This window comes from Agelaius phoeniceus, chromosome 6 (assembly GCF_051311805.1).
Source record: "Agelaius phoeniceus isolate bAgePho1 chromosome 6, bAgePho1.hap1, whole genome shotgun sequence".
NCBI classification, from domain to species: Eukaryota; Metazoa; Chordata; class Aves; order Passeriformes; family Icteridae; genus Agelaius; species Agelaius phoeniceus.
This window is the reverse complement of record NC_135270.1, coordinates 7,858,237-7,884,380: the sequence shown is the minus strand read 5'-3', so window position 1 is coordinate 7,884,380 and position 26,144 is coordinate 7,858,237. Positions and strand designations below refer to the sequence as shown.

The window sequence follows — 26,144 nt, the reverse complement described above, 5'->3', positions numbered from 1 at the left end:
GAGGGTTCTGTGAGTCAGCATGATACTTTAACATGTTTTAAAGAGCAAGAAACAAACAACTGACATCATTTGAATATGTTGCCTCTTTTTTTTTATTGTAGTAAATAATAAGGAAAGGCTCAGGATAGCCACTTACTGAAATTCACAGACAAGATAACGATATAAATTCTCAAATATATCAGAAAACTTAAAAGAATCATTATTGTTTGATGTAGAAAAAGTACAAAAAGTCATTTAAAATAACTGAAGAAGTACATGCTGAGGTGTATTAAAACTGTCTGCTTGCTTACTTTGGGCTCTGGTGTCTTCCATTAACACATATGCTCTCCTAGCTTACTTTTTATTTTTCTTGGTTCTGTTCTTGTTTAATGTATTCTTTTATACTGAGAGGCTTTTCATGTGCATTTTTATTTCAGTGCAAATATCTTGGTGTCTTAAACTGCATGTTTTCAAGCTTTCAGATTTTAATGGGGTTCAGAATTGAAACAGGAGTGAAGGTGAAAAAAGCAGCTTGCAAGTTTTAGCTACAAGAAATACATGGGATTTTGTGTTCCTTTGAATGGGAAAGGTTATAGTTTTGTATGCAACCTTATAGCCTGCATGAAGTGTAACTGAAATTGGGATGGGTGGTGTTAAGAGTTCTGTTAATACACAGCTTTAAAGTGAGTGAGCTCTTCAGTTGCATGAATTTCTTCAAGGAAGAAGAATGATGAGAACTTCATGGAAAGGGTCTCTGGTAAAGTGCATGAAGCAGAAATATGCCATTTGGATTTTCAGGAGAGTTATCTGTATATTTGTGTATGTCTTGTAAATGTATTTCCAGGAACATTTTACTTTTGGAAATACATTTATATAATTTAGATATGTATTTATAAAGTTATGCTTAAGTTCATACAAATGTATAAATATATATATATTAATATTTTGTGTAGCAACACGTAAAACCATGTTTTTCCTGTAGCATGTTTTAATTCAGTGAATAGGACTGTAGAAATATTCCATGCAAACTGGGGATCTAAGTGAAGGTGATAACTTTGTTTTTACGCCATTGAATGTTTCCTACCCTTTCAGTTATGGAGACTTTTCTTGCATTTGATTCAGCTTTCAACCTTATATTTTTGTCCATTTTTGTACTCTGAAAGTTTTTCTGCTGCAGATTGCTAATTCATAAATTACCTAGTTGCATTTTAATGTAGTTCTTCAGGGTTTTTACAGTGCCTATTTAACATCTAAATTGCTGTGTGATTATCAAAGGTATGCAGTTAATGAAATAAATATTTTGGTTCCAGACTGTATCTTTTAAGCCAGCAAAGTGTTATAAATCAGTTTAACGTTGTAGTCCCAGATAGGTTTTTTGCCTGGTAATGTACAACTATGATAATGTAATTCCTTGATGTGCTGATGGGGGATCATAAAAACCATTCCATGGTATTAATGTAACATCTAGTATTTCTTGTTAGTCACAGCCAGAGGTGTCGCAGACATCTTTTTCACTAAAAATCCTTTTTTTAGGATTTTCCCTTCTGAGGAGCTGAGGCCTCAGAGACAGAATGTAAACAATGGTTATCTGCTGCTGTGGAATGCAACAGGTGGATTTTTGATTGGGCCATCTTGAATGTTTATAATTAATGGCCAGTCAAGACAGAACTATCTCGGACAGAGTCCAAGAGGGCTGCCTTTTGTTTTCATTCTTTTTATTCTATTCTTAGTTTAGCTAGCTTCTGAGAAAACCTGTCCTTCTATTTCTTTTTAGTATAGTTACAATGTAATATATATATATATATATATATCATAAAATAATAAATCAAGCCTTCTGAACATGGAGTCAACATTCTTGTCTCTTCCCTCATCCAAGAACCCTTGTGACCACTGTCACACACAGGTGCTTCCCTGTGCTGTAATTAATGAGGCTAATGGGTTCCTCCATCTCTGCTTGGTATTGGTTACTGCTTTGGTACTGAAAATGCTGCTCTAAACCACTTTCCCACAAAAAAGATAAAAACTACAAAAGCAGAAGTGGAAGGGTGCTCAGGTCTGAGCCTGCAGCCCCCGCTCTGTGGGGTTGCACACTTGGGAAACCTCGAGGTCCGAGGCACTGAATTTGGGAAGGGTGTTTCTGAACATAAGGAGCTTGCAGTTTTCTGACTGAATAATAATCTGAAAAGTATTGCACTAGGACAAGTTTCCCTGTCTTTGAGGTGTGGACAGAGAGGGCTGGGATATTTAGTAGCAGAGTGTATTTGGAGGAAGCTCCATGCCAAGGTGAGAGCTGTGCTAAGTGAGCTGAAAGGATACATTTCCTGTTGGATGGATAACCAGAAATAGAAATCCCTCAGAGTCCCATAAAAACATAGGGGATTAAATCATTAAGGTACAATCTGCAGCGCATATTTGTGTTTTGGATAGTGTGATACCACTAACCCACATGGGGTAGCTGCCACACTGCCCACTGTCAGAGTGCCAGGGGGCAGTGAGGCCACAGGGACATTTACCAGGCTGCCTGTGGCTCAGCCTCAGCCCACAGCTGTTCCTCTGTGCCAGGGCTGGTGGTTGTGCCACTTCCAGCAGCTGGTTTACCTCTCCAGCTCCCTGGGCCCCTGAGTAGTTTGCCTTGGCCCTGGAGAAGTGTCTCAGGGGCACCTGTGGAGCCAAGGACTCCTCAGCAATCATGCAGCAGTGCTGAATGGTGAGTTTAGGTGCATCTGTGTCTGTGGGGCTGCCAGCCAGCATTTATACACTACGCCCAAGCCAGTGTGGGCAGAACAGACCCTGGGCTCTGACAGCCTTGCTTCATCCTGAGCTGGGCTTTGTTTCCTTGCTGACATCTTGGTCTCTCTTATAGGAATGTGCCCCTTGTTGACGGAGTGACAGAACTATCCTTTGTCCCCTCAAAAGGAAAGAAGCCCAGAAGTTTCTCTCCTCAGTTAGGTGAAAAGACATCTTATAGGACCTGGGGGACTTCACCTCAAACTTAAGGATACCCAGTCGGACAGGAGCCAAAAAGTCTTGCCTGGGCAATTTACTAGAAAAAGAAGAGAACAAAGAAATTAATCGCTTTTGTGAGGTTTTTTACCAGGAGCAAGAACCTCTTGCCCCTGGCTCGGTTTTTCTCTGTAAAGAGTTTTGTTATTTTGCCTTTTATTAAAGCCTTTTTGTTTCCAACACTACCACAGAAGCCATCCTGCTGATTTTATGCCTTCTGAGGTAGCTGAGCTATCTTGGGTGTGAAATATATCTCCAAGAGCTTATGAGATCTGGCTCAAGGACACTCATATTTCAGTCTCTCCTGTCTCCTGTCCTGTAGAGTCAGGGTTTCCTACTGCAGGGCTTTGGATTGTGTCTGAGGTGAGGCTTGCAAGCCCAGGTACTTGGAGGGTTGTTTGGTTGGACATGGCCCAATACCTCAGCCTCTGCTGGGTGTCTAGAGAGAAATCATCAAATACAGAATTACTATAACTATTGGTATAATACCATATGAATCCTGTTAGTTTGCACTTATGCCACATGAAAAGAAAATTTATCTCTTCATGATAGGCCATTACAGCATTCAATTAGCACATCTGTCCACAAGCTGAATGGTCACAGTTCTTAGAGACATAACTAGACTAATGAGTCTGGAAAGCTATTACAGGATAACAGGAGGGCATTATTTGTGTTTTGAACAAGTGGGGTTTGTAACTTGCTTTGTAGTTGATGGATTTATTTGGCATTTTGAAAGCCCTGGTAAATGCTGAATGTTTGCAGTAGTGGGATTGCATAGAATCCTACAGTGAACCTGGATTGGAAGGGACCTCTGCAGTGCTGGCTTCAAATATAGATCAGGTAGCACAGTCAGTGCAGATCAGTCCTGGCCTAGCTTAATCAGGCTGTGTTATCTCTGAGGATGGAGTCACTCTGGACAATCTGTTGTACCCATTCCCACTCAACCACAGCCTCTCATCCAGGAGGAATTTCTCCTGTTGTGACTTGTGGTTGTTGCTTCTTCAGTTTTCACCAAATGCCTCAGGGCTCCGTCTCTTCTGTAGTTCTCATTAGGTGTAACTTAATTACTAAAAAACTTCAGCTTGCTATCTGTACTGTGTTGGGAAGTTTTAATTTGGTTACTTGTATTGCAGGAGGAAGACATTTCAGAATATTTTCTGTGATGAGGTGTACCTTCATTTAATAACTGCAGGTTCTCAAGGATCACTAACTGCATTTATGCAGTTCTGGAAAGAGCTGTTAAGAAATAAGATATACAAATATTTAATAATGCACTGATAGAATCAATGCAAATTACAAACTTCTTATATACATTAAACTTGTAGGCACACATGTATGCACAAATCCTCATGAATGTGTAGGACTGATCTTGTTCTCCTTGTGAAATCCAAATGGAGCAAAATGGAAAGGAATAATTTATGGGTTTAATAAGCAGGCCTGTCACTATCCACAATGAATAATCCTATGTCCCAAAGGATGATCTCCAGAAGGAGAAAGAAGTGATAAGTATTCCCCTTCTAATAGCAGATCTGACAATGACTACTGCATCTTCTTAAATTGATAGTCAGACCTTTAATTACTGAGGATTCTGACACATCTTAGACCAAATTTTGATGACAGTAAAGATAAAATACTTCTTCAATTGTATTGAATAATTAATTACAGCTATGCAACCCAAACAATTTGGGCTGCTCCTTCGGTAGGAGCTTTTTTTTTGAAGTAAGTATTGCTTATTGTTTTATTTCTTCTTTGTGTATATAAATTTAGTGCACTAGAACAATTTCTGTGCTTGTGAAGTTACTGTCTTTTTTTAATCAGTGGTTGGGGCAATTGCTAACATTTTAAGTTGTTAGAATGCACTTTGGGGTTTACTTACTGTAATGCTTAATAATTACAGTACTGTTGATTCTATACAGATGTTAGCATGGTTCTGTGCACTGTTTTAACTTGATTCACTTAGTATCTGAACTTGCAGTTTGCATTTAGTCACAATTATATTTGCAAAGAAAGACCTAAACCTGTAAGTACAAAATAGAATAGAAAAATGCTTTTTCTTTTCTGCTCTTGGATTCCATGATTTTTGTGAACCATGTAATCATGAAAGATGAGGTACTGCATTTGGAAGCAAAAGCATTTCTGAGGTATCTGTCCTGATTTCAGCCATACAAGGTATTCTAATTGATCTGCTGTAAGTATTTCTCAGGAAGATAAACAACAAAAAACCTTAACAGAATTGCTGAAGAGGAAAGGCAAAGAACGGATGGTAGCATTTTCAGGAAGTAATTTCTTTTAGCTTTTTTTTGTGCTGCATTGATTTGAAACAGTGTTTTGTAGCTCCCCAAGGGCTAGGATAAGAGCCCAGGAGTTCCTGATAATGCAAGGCTGCTTCAAGTGTCCAATTTCAGCAGTTACCAGTGTGTCTAATGAAGATGCATAAAGTTGTGCAACACTATGGAACAATAGGATTTTCAATTATTTTTATTTCATTTCAGCCTATTTAAGATAAACACATGAATTATGTGGATATTATTACTTGTAATTTTGTCAGCTCTAGAATTACATGGTTGCCATTTGTCATTTTATGTCCCAGTGAGTCTGACCAAACGTGAGCATTACAGAAACACACATGTCCTATGCATGAGGCAGTGGTTTGGTACCTTTGCTCTACACTCAAAACCACTCTCTTACTGCTCTTTTTAAAATCTGCTGAAGTGTTGGAGCCCAGGAAATTCCTCTGGCTGCCCTGGAGGGCTCCAGCCCCTGCCCAGGGAGCATAGAGCCCAAGACCCCTGTGCCTTTGATTTAGCCCTTGGAAAAAACAATTACCAACCTTATATGAAGAATTACAAGCCATGAAAGTTTAAGTAGAATGATAGTGAATTTATCACAGGGTGAAAAATAGATTTTTTGGGGTTTTTAGAATGGGGGTTCAGGGGACAAGATGGAGGAATCTGGGGGTGTCCAACCTTTCTCCTTCTTCTTCTTCTTGGCCTCCATCTTCTGCTGTGATGGTGGCACTTTTAGATTGGTTTAGAGTAGAAGCTTGCTGTCTAACATAGATGATAGGTATTGGAAAGTAATTGTAAATATTGTACATGTAGTTTTTAGTATAAAGACATAACACTGCCCAGGGGCAGACAGAGTGCGGACCTCGGCAGGCCAGGAGAAAGAATTTTATAGATAAGATACAATAAACAACCTTGAGAATGAGAAATGAAGAGCTCTGACTCCTTCTTCCACTTCCAGGCTGGGAAAAGAGACTTTAACCCATCTCAGGGTCACTCTGACCAGCAGCAGTCTTGAGACTGAAGTATGCAAATGATAGCAAGTAGTATTATAGAAATTATTGTCTTAAAACATTTTTACTGTCCAAACAGATTCCAGCCCAGCTTTGCCTTTAATTAAAAATACATGATCATCACATTATTTGTGGGCACTTGTGTTTTTCTGATGTTTGGAGGCTTTTCCTTGCTTTAAAGGACATGGATTTCTTACTCACTGTAGTTGGGGTATATGCTTGAAGCAGTTGGTTCTTGGAGAGGAACAGTGGGCCTGCTAACTGCTTGTTGGTTATTCCAGCAGAGTGGAAGGAAGTATAATCTGTTCCTGAAGCGGCGTCTCAGGGTAAAGCAGTGATCAGTGCTATTGCGAGTGGCTTGTATGCTGCAGTAATAACATGCTTCACTGTGTGCTGCCTTCTGTTAACTGGGAGCAAGGGTCACAGCTACAAAAAAATATTCTGTGCTTCTCAGGGAGCACATGCATCCTTGCATGCCGTGAGAGGGAAAAGACAGAGACATAATACTCTGGTTTGTTCCTACTCTAATAAAATAAAACCCCAGTTCAGCCCAAATACAAATACACTTTCACTGATAGGTGTGGTTGAAAAAGTAACAGCAACCTTCCTCTGCACAAAGTTACATTTAAACTGGAATATTCACTTTGCTGTATGTCTTGTATGTGATTTGATAGAGCTGAATATTGATACGATAACAAACAATATTATCTAATGAGTTAATTTCCCTAGGAGAGTGGGGTTACAGTCTTTTCTTTGCCAAACATTAATTACTGTGGCCTAATAGTGAAAAAGGTGGATGTTGTTACTAAGACATTCTGGCATGTCAGTAAATTAAAATATGACCTTTAATAGATCAATTGGAATACTAATTACTTGTTACGTTGATATCTTTTATTAGGTGTATTTTTTTTCCCATGAAAGTAAATACTCAATGTTGAAACTTTACCCCTGTATTTTTGTGAGCTATTTTTATGTGTGGTCATTGCTGGGACATAGGTCTCTGTGGTGGTTGATTTAGTGAATGTTGTTTTATAGAGAAAAATGCATGAATTTACATTTTGCTACCTGCTTCAAGTATTCACAAGTATTGCTACACTAACATATATATATTTATTTTTCCTGTGTCAGTTATTTACATGTAATGCTTGCGGACATATGTGGTTAATTTTGAAATTAATCTAGATGTAGCCCTTGTTAAAACTTGCCCAGATGTGTCTTCAGCTGTAAAGAAACTGAAGAACTGTGGCAATATGGGGGAACTTCTTTGCCTTCTGTGATATTTTAGAGAAACAGCAGTGCTTGTTTTTTTAATTCATATGCCTGTATCTTCTGCAGATTGATAAAAGACATCAAAGCAAAGATTCTATTTTCTTCAGGGATGGTGTCAGGAGAATTGATTTTGTTCTCTCCTATGTGGATGATCTTAATAAGGAATGGGAAAAGAAGTTGGTAAGTTTGTCTTTTTGAAGTCCTCTTAATTTTTATTTATAATTAGATGAATATTAGTTACTAACTCTTTTGGATCACTAGATTCATCTGGAATAGAATTTACCTAAAAAAATCACATACATCAATGTAAAAGGCAATCCCATGTATGAACATTTCTGTGTAATTTACTGTTGTTTGTCAGGATCCAATTTTATTAGATTCTTGTGTCTATGATTATTGAATTGATCACTCTTCATTTCTTAGGCAGAGCAATGTATTATACAATGGAACAAAGTAATCCGAATTATTTTACTTCTTCATTTAACAGTCTAGCTAAGACCATGGAGAAATATTTGTGAATACTTGCACCTGTAAATACTTTCAAATGAAGGATTATTCTTCTAAATAAGCAAAGGTCATCCAAACAATATTTAACAAGGACTAATTTTTCATACCCTTTGATTGTAGTTAGAGGAGAAATAGATTCTTAGCTCCAAGACTCAGTGCAGTTTTTCTTTAATACTTTTGAGACTCTTTTCTTGAAATATACTCTGAGTAACACAAACACAGCATGTCCTTCTGGAGCTTTTCCCTGTGTTTGACCTACTGTCTACATATGTGTGTTCATTCTTCTAGAAGAATATTTAAAGTGGCTTTGAGAAGAGCCCTCCCATGTAACAGAGCACAAAAACAAACTTTCTCTAAAATGCCAGTTAGTGATTATTCTTGAACTTGCCAGCAAGACCCTGAATGGTAATCATAGATCAGATGGAATCAGTTAATGACACCTGCTTGTTCCATGCTCACGCTGACACATGAGGTCTCACTTGGCTAACATAAATTCAAGCTATACAAAAAAATCCAGTACAATGAGAGGCAGTCAAGACAACAAATTTTATATAAAGCACAATATTTTTTAAAAATGAGGATTTAAATTTGTTTTTTCTCTGTATTCGCTACCTTCTTTCAGAGTCAGGAGAGGTTACTTTTACAAACTAGTCTCACCAAAATATAATTCCAAAGTTTATTCATGATCAGAAAAATTTAAAAAGGAGAGAGACACTAAAAAATTACATTCTCAAGTAGTCATATTTTTCTGAAAGATAAGGGTATCTGAAAAAAAACTAATTACACCAATGCTTATAACAAAATCATGATCAAAACTATTAGTCTTTGAAGCAAAGAACAGTTGCAATCTTTATCTTGTCATACTGAAGTAATTTCATAATTTCATAATTAAAAATTCAAATTTCCTTTGGAAAAATACTGCAAGATTAGGCTGTTAAAAAAAATTGCATATTGCTTTCATTCTTTTATGAAGAAAATACTGTTTTCATTAAAAACTTCTACTGCCTGTCCTTGCATCCAAATACAATCTAGTGTAGAACCCCTGCTGCCTGTCCTTGCACCCAAATACAATCTAGTGTAGAACCCCTCTATCCTACTCTTATTACATTAAAAAATCCAAAAATTTGTCGTGTCTCTGTGGCATACTTTTCCCAGATTAAGCATCTCAGTCAGCTTTGCTCAGCTATCCACATTCAAAGATTTTTTTGGGAGACCAGATTATTTGATAGATGATGACCTGTGATGATGACCTGTGATGATACCATAGGTTTATATACAAGCATACTTTTTCAAACTCACCCTGACTCTTTGTTAGGCTGTACTCCTGGCTAGATGCTTTCTTCTCTCCTGAAGCAAAATTCATTTCAAAAATAAGGAAGAAAAGGCCACTCGACGTAGAGAGAAAAAAGATACCCATGCAAAATTTGTAAAAGCAACTCTTACACTTTTCCATTAGTCATACTGTAATTATTTAAAATGAGGGAAGAAAAGAATACTGTTTAGGTTATGTTCAGGTGGGAAGGAAAATGAGTCAGATAGTCAGTCTAGTCACTCACTCATGTTGTGTGCACCAGTTTCCTCCTCATTGATTTATGGCTCATTAAGGGTAGTAGGAATCTTTGCCAGACCAGAGCCCATGTCCATGGGCGTCATTATTGACTGAAGGATTCACATGGGAAAGAGCCCAAGAGTTAGTAGCTAATATTGTCCTTCCTCTTTGACATAAAAATGCACTTCCTGGGAGAATATCTCTGTCTTTCAAAAGGCATAAACATCCACATTAAGTCTTGTGATATTTAATTCTGTGTATATCTGTTTCTTGCAAAAGAGTTTATGGCCTCATGGAGGAAGGTCAGTGGCCCTGTAGATAAACTCTGTGGTCACTGGACAAACTGTCATGGAGATACCAATTTTTTTTACACAGTTTGTGGGGCATCTGCATATGCCCTACAATTATGTTCACCATAGATCTTTATGCAATTAGTATGTCCATAAATTAGTGCAGACTTCTTAGCATACAAATACTGTGCTGTTGTCTTTGTGGTAACAAGATTTAAATCTTGATGAAGTGCAGCCTCTGGAATTTGTCTGACATACACTGTACTTGCTATTGTACAGTTATTATAGAAAGAAATGTTTCTTTTATGGTAGTACAATGATGCAGTAAAATGGAACAGCTGAGAATAGAAGTGTTTATACGAGGAGAATAACAGCTGTGACAAAGGGTTTTGTTTCCTAGTCTCAAGGAAACAGCTTTATTCTGCATTTCTAAGAATGGGATAAATAACTTCTTTGTGTGTTTCAACATATCCCTGATACAGATGTAAGAGACAGTCTGTTTATTTTCTCCCTTAGTTTCATGCAGAACAACTTTTAACATTTTTGATATTCCCAGATACATTCCAGGTTCAAGTGGAATGCTGATTTGAACTAGCCTTCAGCTGTTTTGAACTTGCCTTCTATAAGCTACATGAACAAATCCAAACCACAAAGGCATCTGAACAAAAATTAGGATTATGATTTTTTGAGACAGTATTATTCCTTAAAGCCTCCAGCACACATGGAAATATTTCACCAACACATGAAATGTATGTGAACATGAAAAAATAAATAGAATTTATAAAAATATCTAAAGTATCAAAGTATTGATGTATGATCATGACATAGTCTTTATTGTCCATAAGCATATTTCTTCACAAGAACTACAGAGCCTTAGGACTCATAGATCTCTGTGCAAAGTAATTCCACTCCTGTGTTGACTGGAAGCAAAGTCCCTCTGTCCCCCGTGGGATACAGAGATACAGAAGGAAATTTCAGTAAGTTCCTTTCCCAGTTTTTATCATCTCAGACAGAAACCTCTGCTTTCTTAGAGGTCAGGCCAGGCCAGAGTTAGGGAGCCAGGGGCAGCAAGTATCAGATGCTTGATGCTGCTGTTAGCCCTGCACCCCAGGTCTGCAGGAGTGGCTGAAAGCTGGGCTCATTCTGAACTCAGAGCACACCACACAGCTTGGCAGGAATTTGGCTGGTAGTTGCAGAAGGAATCACCGCATATTCTGCTTTGGAAGGGACCCACAACAAAGTTCAATGAGTTAGCAGTGCCCTGCAGCCAGGAGGGCCAGCCCTGTCCTGGGGTACATCAGGCACAGCCAGGAGGGCCCACCATGTCTTAGGGAGGCATCAGGCACAGCATCACCAGCCAGGCAACAAGGGATTGTCTGCTCTGCTCTGAGCTGGGGCAGTCTCACCTTGAGTTCTATGTCTGATTTTGGGTACCACAATATAAAAAAAGACACAGGTTGAGAGACTGTCCAAAAGAGGGCCATGGGGCTGGTGAGGGGCCTTGAGGGGAAGCTTTATGAGAGGCAGCTGAGGGCACTTGGTTTGTTCAGCACAGAGAAGAGGAGACTGAGGGAAAGCCTCATCACAGTGTACAATTTTCTTGTGAGGGGAAGAGGAGGGAGAAGTACCAATCTATTCTCTCTGGGACCAGTGAGTGACAGGACTCAAAGCAATGGCATGAAGCTGAGTCAGGGGAGGTTTAGGTTGGGTATTAGGAACTAAAGGTTTTTTACCCAGAGGGTGGTTGGGCACTGGAAGAGGCTCCCCAGGGCAGTGATCACAGCACCAAACCTGGCAGAGTTTAAGAAGCATTTGCACAACACTTTTAGGCACACAGTGTGTCTCCTCGAGTGTCCTGTGCAGGGCCATGAATTCACAGATTTAAAGAATCACAGAATATGCTGAGTCACAAGGGACCCACCAGGAGCTGGACCTGCGTTGTTACCTGTTGTTGTACCAGCATTGTTATCACAATTGGGTTTATAGAAGTTATCTCTCTTCCCTAGCTGCCTGATTATGCAGTATTACATTTGCTTTGGACATAATAGTGCTGCTGGACTTTGGATCTTGTTTTATTAATCTTAGCGGGATGGTTCCTTACAACTCAGCAAATGTTGGATGATAAAGTTAGTCTGTGCTTATCCCATATTATGTGAGCTATCCGCATAATATGGTGGATGTGATGACTTACAGAGCTTCCCTCATGCCTCTTTGACTGCATATTGGCATCTACAGCCAATCTACAGAGTCAGAAATACATGCACCAGGGATGGTTTATCAGGTTTGGGGCAGTAAGCTTAAAATTCTAAGTACAGATTAAAAACAGCCAGCTCTGTTCCAAGGATACATTTTGTCCATTTTAAGCCTTTGATGGTGACATGAAGAAATCCAGTATTTGACAAGAAAAGGGGGAGGATTTTTTTTCCCCCCCAGCAGATTGATTTCCTTTAAAAATGTTTCTCCCATTAACTGGAAAGTACTGTACATTGCATGGGTTTCAGGAGGGGGCTTGTGGGAGAAGAGCAAGGTGGTAAAAAGAGCATAATTTCTATTAGAGCACTGCAGTTTGTCACACTAAGTGTATTGCAAGGAAAGATAAGTAGGATGGGGCCAGACCCTTTGGCTCTGTATGCTCCTGAGCTGCACAGTTGGAGAGAAGCTGGCTGTGTCTGCTGGCAAAGAAGCCTCTGAGCTGACTTGCTTGGCTCTCTTCCAGTGTTTGCTGGAGAAAGAATACACACCCGTGTGCTTTATTAGGAGAAAGAGTAATCCAGAGTAGCATATAGCTTTGGATACTAGGCTTGAATGTCAGCTTTTCTACAGCATCTTAACATACCTTCTGAAATCACCTTTTAGTTGTGTTGTTCTCTATCTGATTATCATGTCAGCAAACCAGAGTTCTCTGACATGTTTATACAGGTGCATTTAGGCAGGTTTGTAGGAAAAATAGTGCATGGAATTGCTTTTGCCCCCAGCATGTGCTAGAACTCAGAAGTTTTCATATTCACAATTTCATATAGCCCAGTGTCTAATTTAATATCTAGTAATATTTGGCAAAATCAGATGTGGCACACAAAAATGAGAGGCCACTAACACAGGAAAACATCTGAGGGCTATGAAAGCTATTCTTCAGTCTGCCTTCATTTGTCTAAGTTATGCAAAATGAAATGCAAAAATGGCAGTCTACTCCTCACTGACATGCAGGAAGAGAAAACTGGCTGAAAACTATCGTGTTCTGGGGTTTTTTAAGTATGTTTGAAAACTGTAATTTAAGACTTTTCAATAGAAGAAACATTAGACAGCATGGCAAGGTTCAGCTAGAAATAAATTTGTGATCTAGCTTGTGCATTTTAAAGAGGGTAGGGCTTAATATTTGGCTTAATTTATTGTTATTCTGGCAGTTCTTCAGCAAATTTTATATAATTAAGAGGAAATTAATACAGTCTCTCAATAGGAGCAAAAATTATACAGAGATGGAGAGGAAGAAAATGTTCTTACCTAAAGACACAACTTAGGAATTACTTTGCAGAAAAAAAGAGTTCAAGAAGAATATGAAGCTCACACAGGTCACGCAGCCACCACACACTGCCATGGGCAGGTTTGTTATCTCTGCATGAAGTCCGTGCTGACTTTATGCAAACTAAGCACATGCAGTGATTTGTTGGTCTTACCAGTGATGTTTGTGAAATGCTGTTTGAATTGTCTGTAATCAGTACTTGAATGTCTCTGTCAGGCATAATTGTATAACTAAATATACAAAAGAAATAGATGAAGCTGGAAGCACTCAGTCTTCCATGTGCTTCCAGAATTTTTCTTTTCATCTTTCTCTTAGAAATAGAGCTAAACTTGACCACACCCCACACAGCAGCCTCCTTGTGAAAAATGCCAATCACTTATTTTTAAAATTTTAAAAGTTTAATAGTAATAAAATGGTTATAAAAATAGTAATATAATTAGAGTATTAATAATTTCGACAATTTGGATTAGGACAATATGAGACAATAGAGACAAAGAGTTACAGACAGTCCGGGTGCCTTTTCTGGGCAGCACGAGCCCGAAAAAGGACCGACGTTAACAGAGGATTAACCATTAAAAGCAACAGCCTGTTACATATTCATACACCTCATACATGATGCATAAATTCCATTCAAACACAGGATTCTGTCTGGTCAGTGTCAGCTTCTTCCTCTGAATCCTGACATCGCCTTTGAGGCAGGAAGAAGTTCGTTTCTTCTGATAATGGGGCAATAAATTCTTTTTCTCTGAAAGATTCAGGTGTCCTGTGGCTGCTATCTTACTGAGAGTCCTTTCTTTAAAAAATGTATCCTACATAGCATAGTTTCTATTTGAACATTTTTTATAACCTAAAACTATATTTACCACACTACTTAAGAGAATTAATACAGCATTACTTTCTAACACAACACATATAATATTCATTTTAATATTTGCGAAAAGCCAATCATAAAATACACACATTTTTCACACTCCTGAAGTCAGAAGTGCTCAAGACACAAGCCATCAGTTGCTTGTCTGATGAGCCAGGTAGCCCAGACCAAGGCTTTTCCCAGCCAGTGGGTGCCCTGGGGCTGGTCAGTGCCCTTCCTGCTGGGTTCCCATCACAAAGCTGCACTGCCAGAAAGTGCCCTGGTGTGTGTCACTGGTTTTTGTCTGCTTGCTTTGAGAAGGTCACATAGCCTTAAGGGGTTGTCATCAGGGCAGCTGAGAGAAGTGAAACCCGGTGAGTCATCGGTTAGTGATCAATTAGTTGCTAACTTCATCAGTTACTAAAGTGTCTTTGTTTCTCTTCAGGAAAGGAGAAAAGAATTTGAGAGCAACCTGCAAAAGGCTGGTTTGGAGCTAGAAACAGAAGACAAGAAGGTAAAAAAAAAAAAGAAAAATTAGGACCAGAAAGAATAGGACTTGCAAATCAATAAACCACTTTCTTTCTCTGAGAAAAATTATAAATTATATTCGTGTATTTCAGTGGAGTATGACTAATTTAGGGGAAACAAGGTTAATATGTTTATTTGAGTGCTTTTTCCAGATACATTAGTAAGAATTGTGGAAGCAGAGTAATTTTGATTCAAGAGGAAGCTTTTGTTTTTGCTTTCATAACAAGAAGGCAAAATAGCTGTGTTTTGGTTCATATCCACATAAATGGGAAATGTGCTTACAGCTGATTTTAATTCTACCTAACAATGAGTAACAAGTTTGGAAGGCAGTGAATGAATTAGTTATGCCCACTGGATGTTGTAATTGTGAGGAAGGACCCTCTGACCTTGAGGATGTTTGGTTAGTGGTACTGTTTGCTGTAATAACTGGAGGATGTGCAATTTTGACTGATGGAGTCAGCATGCCAGAGGCTGAGGTGAGTAAAATAACTCTTGGTGAAGTTCAGGCTCTGTAACATCCATAGGTAGGGAATTCATTGAGCAATATTAAAAACCCTTCTGATTGCCAACTTCTACTGTGAATGCAGAGCAGCACTGGAAGAACATACATGTTACATGAGGCCTATGACAAGATTATTCTTTGTGTTTCCAGTGTAATGAGAATTTTCAGGCTTCAATGTATGAGAATAATATAGTTTGAAAAGCCTTGTGAGCTTGTAGTAGTGGAAAGGTTATTTTTATGAACAGCCAACCACTCAGATAAGCTTTTCAGTAAATATATATATAAATATATACACACAGAGAAAGTCCTATTCCCTCCTACTTCATTTTTAAATCCTTTAAAAATATGTAAAAGGCAATACATTTTATATGAAAAATATTCCCATAAATCTTTAAATAAAACACAGTTTGGTCTAATGTCTGATTTAACCTTTCTGGAATAGGAATCTGAAGATGGCAAGATTTTTTTTGTGAAGATCCATGCGCCATGGGAGGTTCTGATCACATATGCAGAAGTGCTGAACATTAAAGTTCCCATCAGGGAAAATGACATTCCCCCCATGGTGGAGAACCCCCTGGACTGTGTGCTTTTCCCACTGAGGCTGCCTGAGAAGGTGATGCACCCTGAACCAGATTATTTCACAGCACCATTCAGCAAGGACAAGCAGGAGCTGTACCTCATTAATGATGAGAGCACTTTCTTCTCACCATCCATGAGAAACAGAATAGTAAGTATGGGAATTTAGCTGCTTCTGGGTACAGTAGATTTACACAGCCCCATCAGAATATTCATGTAAGGAAGGAGTGGGTATAGAAACCTTGGTAACTGAGGTAAATGCAGAGAGGCCTGGGTACCTGTGCATCTTGCTTAGAAATATAGAATAATTCTTGGAACTCATCTTCTGGATGTCTATAAGGCAACTGTGCCCCCAGTATTCTTATAGGAGATAAGGCCTTCTGAAGAAATACCTTCTGCTTTTGCATGTTGTTCCTGCAGATTATACACAGTGCATATCTATTATAGGTTTCTATTTAATGGCCTTAGAATTGGAAAGGTCTGAAATTGTCATTCTTGAATCTCAGGTTAATTATATTCTTACTCGTTGTCCATATGGAACAGAAGAAGGGAAGAAAAAATTTGGTATTAAGAGACTGCTGAACAATGGCACCTATACAGCTGCATATCCTCTTCATGATGTAAGTATTTCAGCTTTCTGCTCCCTCGAGCATTTCCCAATGTTTGCACTCTTTTACCTACTGTGACATTTGCTGTTCTAGGAGATAGGAAAATATACTCAAATCTTTCAATTTGTCCCAGTAATTGATGCTGTTCTATAACACACAAGACGTAGCTGTCAGCCCTACTATTTGGCTTTTATGTGCTGAAATGTTTCTTCCTACAGATGAGTTTTTAGAATATGTGTCAGTCACTCATTTCTTTAAAGACTTACTCCATCATATTCCTGTAATGCTGATGGCACTGACCACACAGTAGTACCTTAGATTATAACAAGGAATGAATTTCCACACTCAGCAATGTGTGTGCATAGGGTGTGCACACAGACATACTGTAGTTACACACTAGTGCACACTAGCTGTAGTTAGAGGAAAACTCTTGGGATCATAGGGACTGAAGTCAGAGGAGTTTCCTGAACCCTGCCAGTTTAGCATGGGGTGGTGACTTGTCCATCTCCCAGTGACCTTTGGGTACAAATACTGGAATACTGGAAATGTGGTAAGGATAATAAATACTATGTTTAGTTTTGCTGTAAGGTCAGTTTTTAATATGACATGTGTGACATTTAGTCCTGAAATTCCATGGAGAAAACAAGAGAGAGATGGGTTACAGTGTTTTACATGGGGTTTTTTTACATGGGATTTTTTGCATTAATTTTTTCCCCCTAAATGTTGTGTTTAATTTTTTGCTTAAATTCTCTGTGTTTTTAAAGGTTATTTCAGATGTCACTATGCTTTAGTGAACTTACTCTGAATTCTACCATAAGACATTTTAAAATACTGTATATAGATTTATATTTTAAAATATTTGAAAATATTTTATTTTCCTTAGGGAAAAAATAATTGAGTGAATGGACATTCCTTAGGTTTTCAGGAGGCAAGTTTGGCTGATTAGGATCTAGAATGCTAGTCTAGGCTGGGAGGCACTTTATACTATTGGGATTACCAAAACCGCAGACAGTAAAAAGCAAGAATCTCTTCTATACAACTACAACCAACTTTAAGTGCTAAGAAATCTTATGAAAAAAAATATAAAACTTGTGAGACAGACTCAAAAATCTTTGTCTAAAAATAATTATTTAATCTTTCAGAATATTTTCAAAATGCAAAATTTATGTTGCCTAAAGTTCTATTGATTGCTTCCTATTTAGAAACCAATTTTCATGCTTTTCTTTGTGATTGAGAGACATTCAGAAAAAAGGAAAACCAAGATCACGAAGTGAATAATTGACAGAGTGGAGAAGCCATTTGTGCCACAGAAGTGGAGCTCTGTGGCACAAAATAAAATTGAAAAAGCTGTCAAAAACTGTGGCTATTTTACACTGTTTAATTTCTAGGAAAGTGATGAAGTTCCAAAAGTTTTGTCTTTGACAGTTAAGATACCTGATAATGACCAACAGCACAGTCTGAAGAGGGGTGCATCATCATTGCTGTTTGTCTCATTCAGTGTAGTATTTGGGCCTGTTGATGAGGTGTGGATGCCATGGAATGGGAGAGAGAAATGGCAAGAGGGCTTGGGAGAATTTTCAGGGAGTTGTAAGGATGTGATAACTTGTTAAGTGCAGGTGGTGTTTTTCTGCTTTGTCTTTCTGTTCTTCTCAATGATGGTGTATGAGAAAGGTGTTTTTGTTAGCTGTGAAAAAAGCCAATCACTTGTTTTTGAAATTTTAACTGTTTAATAGTAACAAAATGGTTATAAAAATAGCAATATAATTAGAGTAATAAAAATTTTGGACAATTTGAATTAGGACAATACGAGACAATAAGAACAAAGAGTTACGGGACAGTCCAGGAACCTCTTTCTGGGCAAAATAAGCCCGAAAAAGGACACACGTTAACAGATGATTAATCCTTCAAAACAATAACGTGTTGCATATTCATACACCTCATACATGATGCATAAATTCCATTCAAACACAGGATTCTGTTTGGGCAGTGTCAACTGCTTCCTCTTAATCCTAACCGGCATCGTCCTTCCCAAGCGAGGCAGGAAGAAGTTCGTTTCTTCTGATAATGGAGCAATAAATTCTTTTCCTCTGAAAGATTTAGGCGTCCTGTGGCTGCTAAAAGTATCTTACATAGCATAGTTTCTATTTTAACCTTATGTTATAATCTAAAACTATATTTAACAAACTACTTAAGAAAATTAATACAGCATAACTTTCTAACATAACACATATAATATTCATTTTAATATTTGCAAAAAGCCAGTCATAAAATACACATTTTTCACATTAGCCAATCAAATAGAATCTATCATGTCACTCTATAAAAACCACGAGGTTCTCTTGAATAAAGCTTCTTTGCTCCTTGTACAATCCTGCCTCCTGCCTGTTTCTGTGTTATTCTTGGCACAAAAGTGACAATGAGGTGTTTTCCTCTTGCTCTGCTTTGCTCTCAGTGCCAGTACTGGAAGAAGGCCAGCGACCCCAACTGTGACAGTGAGAGGTACACACTCTACATGGAGTGGGCCCGCTTCCTGCGCTTCTACAAGGAGCAGCCTTTGGTCCTTATCAGGTGAGATACTGCCTGGGCTTGTTGTGTGCCCTTGCTTTTCACTGCCATACAGTGTGTATTCATCTCTAGCTTGATCCTACTAGCAATGATGCCTTGAGAAGGCTGACCTAGGACAGAGGCTACACAGAGTTAAAGTAGGTGTTTACTAAAAAGCCTTAATGGATCCACCTTGGGCAGCACAAGAGCCCAGTCAGGGTTACACCCAAGAGGAACCAAAATGGTCACAAAGTGCACGACCGCTCACCAGGTCTCACACTTTTATAAGTTCTGGTCCATTTGCATATTGGAGTTAATTGTCCAATTATAGCTTTAGGTTAAAAAATCCCATCCTTCTTGTTTTCACTCTTCATTCCATGTTGTTTATGCTCTTGGGCCTGAAACTTGTATCATTTGTCCTTTGTCCCAAGCTAGAAAAGGTTTGATTATCTACCTACTCTGTGAAGAGCACTTACCATTGCTTAATATGAAACTCAGAGCCACACACTAAAGCAGCACAGAATCTGAAAAATATAAAAGCTAAAACTTAAGGCATCAGGAAATCTTTGCCTCTTTTAAGATCCAATGGATATTAATTGGGCACTATGTCCTGGGAGGACATGACAGAGCTTTCCACTGAGAAGGGGCAAAATGCTTTATCTCAAATCAAGCCTCTTTCTATCTAGCCAGTCCTCCTGGTGGTAGGTATATTACAGATAATTCAGCTGTTAAAGAAACACCTACATAGAATACCTCAGATTTTTTAATCAATCTCTGCAAAAAAAATGTTAAAGGTTTATTTGAAATGTTGAAATTTCAACACAGACTTGAAAAAATACTGATAAAATCAGTTTGGAAGCTTGATTCTTAGTTCTAACCCCAAATTTAAACTTACTTAAGATCTCTTTGATTCAGCTGATGTGATACAACAGAATGCTGCTTTGTTCACAGGTTACAGTTCCTTGTTTGTACTGCAAGTGGTTGTATTTCTGTGGATTACCTATTTGCTTTAACCATATGGTCAGAACTGTTGTGCTGTTTCATTTGTGTAACTCCTTGGAAAAATCAGAAAGTAAATCTTTACCTACACTATTCTGTAGAAAAGAGAAAAGGGCGATTTTAATGTTAGTTTCTGCCAGGAGGAAAAAAGGGACAAAAGAAGCCATATTTCCTGATTATTCACCTGGTTCTTACAGCTTGAGTAACTTCTCATGGCCAGTTTCAGCCCTCATGTTCCACAGTACCTCAAGGCATTTACTCTGCTGTTAAAAGTGAATTTTGCCAAGTATTTCACTTTTACTCTGGCTAGTTTGCTCTGCTACAGTTCTAAATTTTGCTTTGTGTTCCTGTTAATTGCTTTTTTATTTTTTTTGTATTCAGAAAGTACTATGGTGAGAAGATTGGAATCTATTTTGCCTGGCTAGGATTTTACACCGAGATGTTATTCCTTGCAGCAGTTGTTGGCTTAATCTGTTTTCTTTATGGCTTGTTTACAATGGATGAAAATATGAGCAGGTAAGTATAACATTGAAAATCTCCTGGGCAAAAGTAAGCAATGTGAAAAAATTATTCTTGCCAAAAAAAATTTATTCTTGTTGTTACTCAACAGGTAACAAGCTTTTAAAGCTTGTCAGAGCAGACAAATTTGTTCTTCAGCTGTCTTTATTGACTGTAAAGGTGGTGGACCACTAATGCAGAACTTGTGACTATCAATTAGTAAGACTCAGCTTGTAGGTGAAAAGCAATATTTTGTTTGCCATAGAGAAGCTGAAATATATGAAGTCCTGAGGGTACCCCTTAGATCTCTCAAAACTGTTTGAGTGTTTATTGTTGCCTTAAGCTTGTCTATTTAATCTGTCTTGCAGAGCAGTCTGACCTTTTTGTATAGGGCATCATTTGTACTAACCAAAAGCATGAGTAAAACAGATCAGCAGTTCTCTCATCAAAGAGGCATCTTACAAACCACAATTTGGTGGGTTTTTTTAAGTAAGCATAGTATTTCTTTTATCAGAAGTCCAAAGATTTATTGTTTTCAGGGATTGGGGGTACTCATTGCTTACTGTTTTCTGTAAGAAGGTTTCTATAAAATTTTGTGTTTTAACTATAAAAGATGACTAACAAGTTAAAATTCTCATCTATTCTGTTGAATAATGTAATTTTGAGACTTGTATTTTAGCTAGGTTAAGAATTCATCTGGGAATACTGTTATACATATTGAGATTTCTCTGGATACCAAGGACTATCATAGAATTCTAAATTTTACCCATTGTCATTAAATTGAAGTAGCAAATTTTACTGCAGATATCAAAGCTGAAGTGGTCTCTGCTTTTAGAAAAGGTGTTTTGATGTCATTGCTAACCTGATGAGAAATAACATGGTTTATGTCTTGCCTGAAAGCAGTGCATTTACAGTACAGCTCCTGACAGACTCCTGATTCATTACTAGTAGAGCCAAAAAGCCCTTCAAGAGAGTTTATTAATTCTACTCCTTGTAGCAGCTGCTTCATTCTTGGGTTAATACCAGTGACTGTGACAAGATGTGGCATCTTTGCTGTGAAGCTGCAAATGTTGAGCTTTGAGCAAATGAAGCTCCTATTAATTTTTTAAATAAATTTCATATAACAACTTTTAAGATGCTGTGGAAACAGATATTTTACAATGTTTTCCTGCTTAGCAAAGAAATCTGCGACCCTGCAATTGGAGGAGAGATCATCATGTGCCCACTTTGTGACCGAGACTGTGAATACTGGAGACTGAACACCACCTGCGAGTCCTCCCAGGTCTGTGTCTGGTTCTGCAGCCCACTGCTCCTTTTTGTTCATCCTGAAAACTCTCTTGGTACTGACCTGTTCCTGGCTCTTCTCTTGCAGTATTCCCATTTGTTTGACAACGTGGCAACTCTTTTTTTTGCCATTTTCATGGGTATATGGGGTGAGTACATTTGATGAGTTTATGTCAAGCAATTAAGGAGATCTTGGCCAAGCTGTTGAGGGACACTGAAAGTGGGAAGAAGGGGAATAATGGCTTCACCTTAGTATCCGGCCTCAGATGCTGAAGTGAATGAGTGAAAATAACTTAAAGTTACAGAGGAATTAAGAATTTAAAAAACCCAAGTAGGCATCTAGGATACCATAAGAATAACCTAAGCATTGTGTACTCTTAACTGCTAATATTTGATTCTTTCCTTAGTAACTCTTAAAGGGGTCCAACCTTATGCAGCCAATGTAAGAGTCCTCTCTGCTCAGCCCTTCACATCATCAGTGTCCCAGTGGGGGAGTGGGGAGTTCTGTGCCCTTTCACTGGATGGATGGTGGTCCATCACTGCTGCTGCATTAGCTGTACTTTTGGGATGAGGAAATTCATAGGGATCCACTCGAGTGAACCTCATGCACTGTAGTATGTTTTGATGACATAGAAACAGGTGGATTTCTGGCCTCTATATGTCACTATGATATTTTCTGAAAAATCCTATCACCAGGATTTCTTCTCCTCTCCTGAGAAGCCTCAGCTTCTCCATGTTTTGCTCCTCTGGAATGTGATTTGGAGAATTGTTTACCCAGCAAGTGAATTGTTTTTAATTAATGGCCAATTACAGCCAGCTGTGTCTGACTCTCTGAGTCTGTCACAGGTTTTTATTATCATTCTTTTCAAGCCTTCTGATGTCTCCTTTCTCTTTCTTTAATATAATTTAGTATATAATTTATTTTAATATAATATATCATAATATAATAAATCAGCCTTCCGAGAACTTGGAGTCAATTTTCATCTCTCACCTTGTCCTGGGACCCACAACACCTATAATCATAGTTTCACACCAATGATACCTTTTCAGACTTTTAGGAACATTGTGTTGAACACATATTCTTTTCTTCAACTCTATGAAGGTTTATAAATTCTGGACAGCATAGTTACTGCTTCTTATTTCCTTAAATACAATTCTCTTGTTTCATGCTGTTTGTATGAAATGTCATCATTAAATGTTCAACTTGTACATAGATATTTCATTAACTCGCAAAGATTCTTGTGTGCTAATAGAAAACCTGTGTATTTTTTATCAGAGGATCTAATCACTCACTTCTTTCATGTAGAATTATTATTTAAAATCTAATAAGGTTTTTGTTGTATGGCTGTTTTACTAAACTTTTCTTGGTTTTTAAGAACTCGCATTTGTGTGACATGGATTAGTCATTCAGGAAGTACCAGCCAAAGAGTTTCGAACTACAGAAGATAAGGTTTCCTGTGTTTCTCTAAGCCATAAAACTTCCCCAGTTCAGATAAGAACAATCAGATTACACAATGTTTACATTTTAAAGTAATTTATTAAGGGCTCTAAAGATGTTATATAATATTATAAATTTTATAGTTGTTTATAAATTAAATCAATTCCCTCTAAAGTCTTAAAAAATTCTTAGGCCAGCCCAACTCTTGATTGTGTAAAAATCATCAGACATTCACTGTCTTTAAAATGACTATGTGTCCTGGTTTAGAGGAAATTTCAGAGAAAACCTCCAAAGGGGTCTCTCTAGAAAGCAAATTCAAGTGGCCCCTCCTCCCGCCAGTTCAGGAGACATAAACCTCCTTTGAGAAAATTGGAAAAACCTATTTAACAAACAAAATATTCACAAGCATAAAAATTGAATAATATTAAACAATGGAAGCTCTCATTGTTCTGAAGAAGTGGTAAATTCAGACAGTTCTTTTCAGGGGCTGTGGCTCAGCTCACTCTGTCTCTTACCAGTCCCTCCTGTGCTGCAAATGCTGCATCCCAGGCCCCAGTGGGCTACAGCCATGAGCTCCAGGTGTTTTTCTGGGTTTTCAGTCCAGAGCAGGTTGAAAAAGTTCCAAGGATAAAAAAGTCACAGTCCAGAGAACTTTTCTGCCTCAGCTAGCTAAAAAAAACAACTAAAAGCCAAGGAGAGCTTTCTCCTGCTCCCTGTCCTTGCTGCAGACAGCACAGTCTGTGAGACACAGAGAGAGCTGAAGCTCTTAGCTCTGTTTTTTGAATACAGCTGTGAAAAAATTACACCCCTTTTCCTTCTCCCCTCCTTTGCTCTCAGATCTAGTTTTAAAGGCACAAAACTTATTTCTGGGCTATTGTATTTGCTGGGACCCTTGTGTCAGGAAGGAATGATGAATCTGACTCCGTGTTCTCAGAAGGATAATTTATTATTTTATGATACTATATTATATTAAAGCATACTATACTAAACTATACTAAAGAATACAGAAAGGATACTTACAGAAGGCTAAAAAGATAATAATGGAAACTTGTGACTCTTTCCAGAGTCCTGACACAGCATGGCCCTGATTGGCCAAAGAATGAAAACAACCCACAGCAGAAACCAAGGAAACAATCACCTGTGGCACACAATCTCCAAACACATTCCACATGAGCACAAAACACAGAAGAAGCAAATCAGATAATTATTGTTTTCTTTTTTCTCTGAGGCTTCTCAGCTTCCCAGGAGATAAACCCTGGGATTTTTCCAGAGAATGTGAATTCCACACTGGGCTAAACAGACAAATGGGCATACAATTCAGTATCATAAAGTCATCCTAGGACACCATGATATCAAATATGCCTCAAAAAAGCAACAGAAGTGTTTGACCATATTACTTGAAAGCTGTTATGCTTATTTGTTGTAATATACACATTAGTTGAATTATCAGGTTCTTTTCTTAATTCCATGTTGCTTTTTGCATACATAGAGTAGTTAATTGAACATGGTCACCATAACCATGGAAATACCCCTATTTTCTCTTGGCATCTTCCTTGTCATCCACTTCTGGAATTCAATTAGCTGATAAATCACTGGCTCCATATTGTGGTCTTATCTGTGAACCATAGTTGGTAGTCAGTAAAAATAAGTGAGTCACACTGTAATGATTAACCACAGAAAAGAAGCCAGTGCAGATGTTTAACTTGGTTCATGAACTTGTTCACTTCTTCCTTGACTGTATTCTAACATTTGCAAATTGCAGTTACACTTTTCTTGGAGTTCTGGAAGAGGCGGCAAGCAAGACTGAAATATGAATGGGATTTGGTTGATTTTGAAGAGGAACAGCAACAGCTCCAGCTGAGGCCTGAGTATGAGGCAAAATGTACCCAAAAGAAGAAAAATCCTGTAACTCAGGTATGAACGTGCTGTGTTGACGTGTGTGCAAATCCAGTTGTATGCTGAAAGTTTTTGTAACATGGAAATTGATATATTAAATCAGGAAAATCAGGGCAAAGTTTATAGCTTTTATGTCTTTTTACTGCATCTTTCGCAATTCAGGGTCCTGGTCTCTGAAACTTTCATGCCTTTAAAACCATTCATTCTTTTATCCCTATACAACATATGAAGAAGCAGTCACTGTGATCTAAAGTGATAAGTTGGTCTAGCTGTGGTGTAGCTTCTGATACACAACCACTTTGTTTGGGGAACACCAGAGGGATGAAGGTGGCCAAAGTCCTTTCTCTTGAATGTAATTGAGATACAATCAGTGACCCTACTTAACTCTGTTAAACAGTCTATATAATTATTAGATGTTAATTGTTTTCATTTAAATTTATTTTAAGTAGGAGTTATTTGACAAATTTCATGATCAGCTGGCTGCATTCCAACACAATATCTACCACACCCATTTGATGTATTTTTAAGTCATCTTTTCCCTTTCACAGAATTGTATATAAATAGCTTATTGTTGCTAATCCTAAGTATACTTAGATAACACAATATTCAGAAAAAAAATAGAAGCTTAGCCAGAATGTGGGAAGAGTCTGTTCTAAAACAATAGCCTTGTCTTTCAGGGCTTGTTTCCTTAATCATTAGGAAATACATCTACTAATCTTATTTCTCATGAGAGAGTTTTTCCCCCTCCACATACACAGCATTAATTCTGCTGTTGTAGCTAGTGCTGTGTACTTTGCACAGAGCTCTTTGATAACAGTGCACAATGTTTAATGCTCTGCTGAAGCATTACTTTCTGCAGGTTCAGGAAAACAGGTTCAGGTAAATAAATTTTCATTAGTTAGTTCTACTAACTGAAAACACATGCCTGCCAGTTATGTATTATTTGCTGGTTTCCCTGTGTATCCTCAGGCTCAACCCCCCCACCCTTCTGTGGTAGCTTCTGGGTCAC

The 26,144-nt window shown here is 38.1% G+C and overlaps 1 protein-coding gene across 4 annotated transcripts in view; it reads left to right on the top strand.

Annotated features, from left to right (window-relative positions):
* ANO5 (anoctamin 5) overlaps positions 1-26,144 on the top strand; it is a 61,657-nt gene that overhangs the window by 19,478 nt on the left and 16,035 nt on the right. For all 4 annotated transcript variants that reach the window (XM_054634599.2, XM_077179568.1, XM_054634598.2 and 1 more), the window contains 9 exons: positions 7,616-7,729; positions 14,708-14,776; positions 15,735-16,019; positions 16,375-16,488; positions 18,929-19,044; positions 20,401-20,535; positions 21,694-21,799; positions 21,890-21,950; positions 25,002-25,153. In XM_054634599.2, the coding sequence (XP_054490574.1) occupies positions 7,616-7,729; positions 14,708-14,776; positions 15,735-16,019; positions 16,375-16,488; positions 18,929-19,044; positions 20,401-20,535; positions 21,694-21,799; positions 21,890-21,950; positions 25,002-25,153 (1,152 nt within the window). The remainder of the gene's footprint in view (positions 1-7,615; positions 7,730-14,707; positions 14,777-15,734; positions 16,020-16,374; positions 16,489-18,928; positions 19,045-20,400; positions 20,536-21,693; positions 21,800-21,889; positions 21,951-25,001; positions 25,154-26,144) is intronic.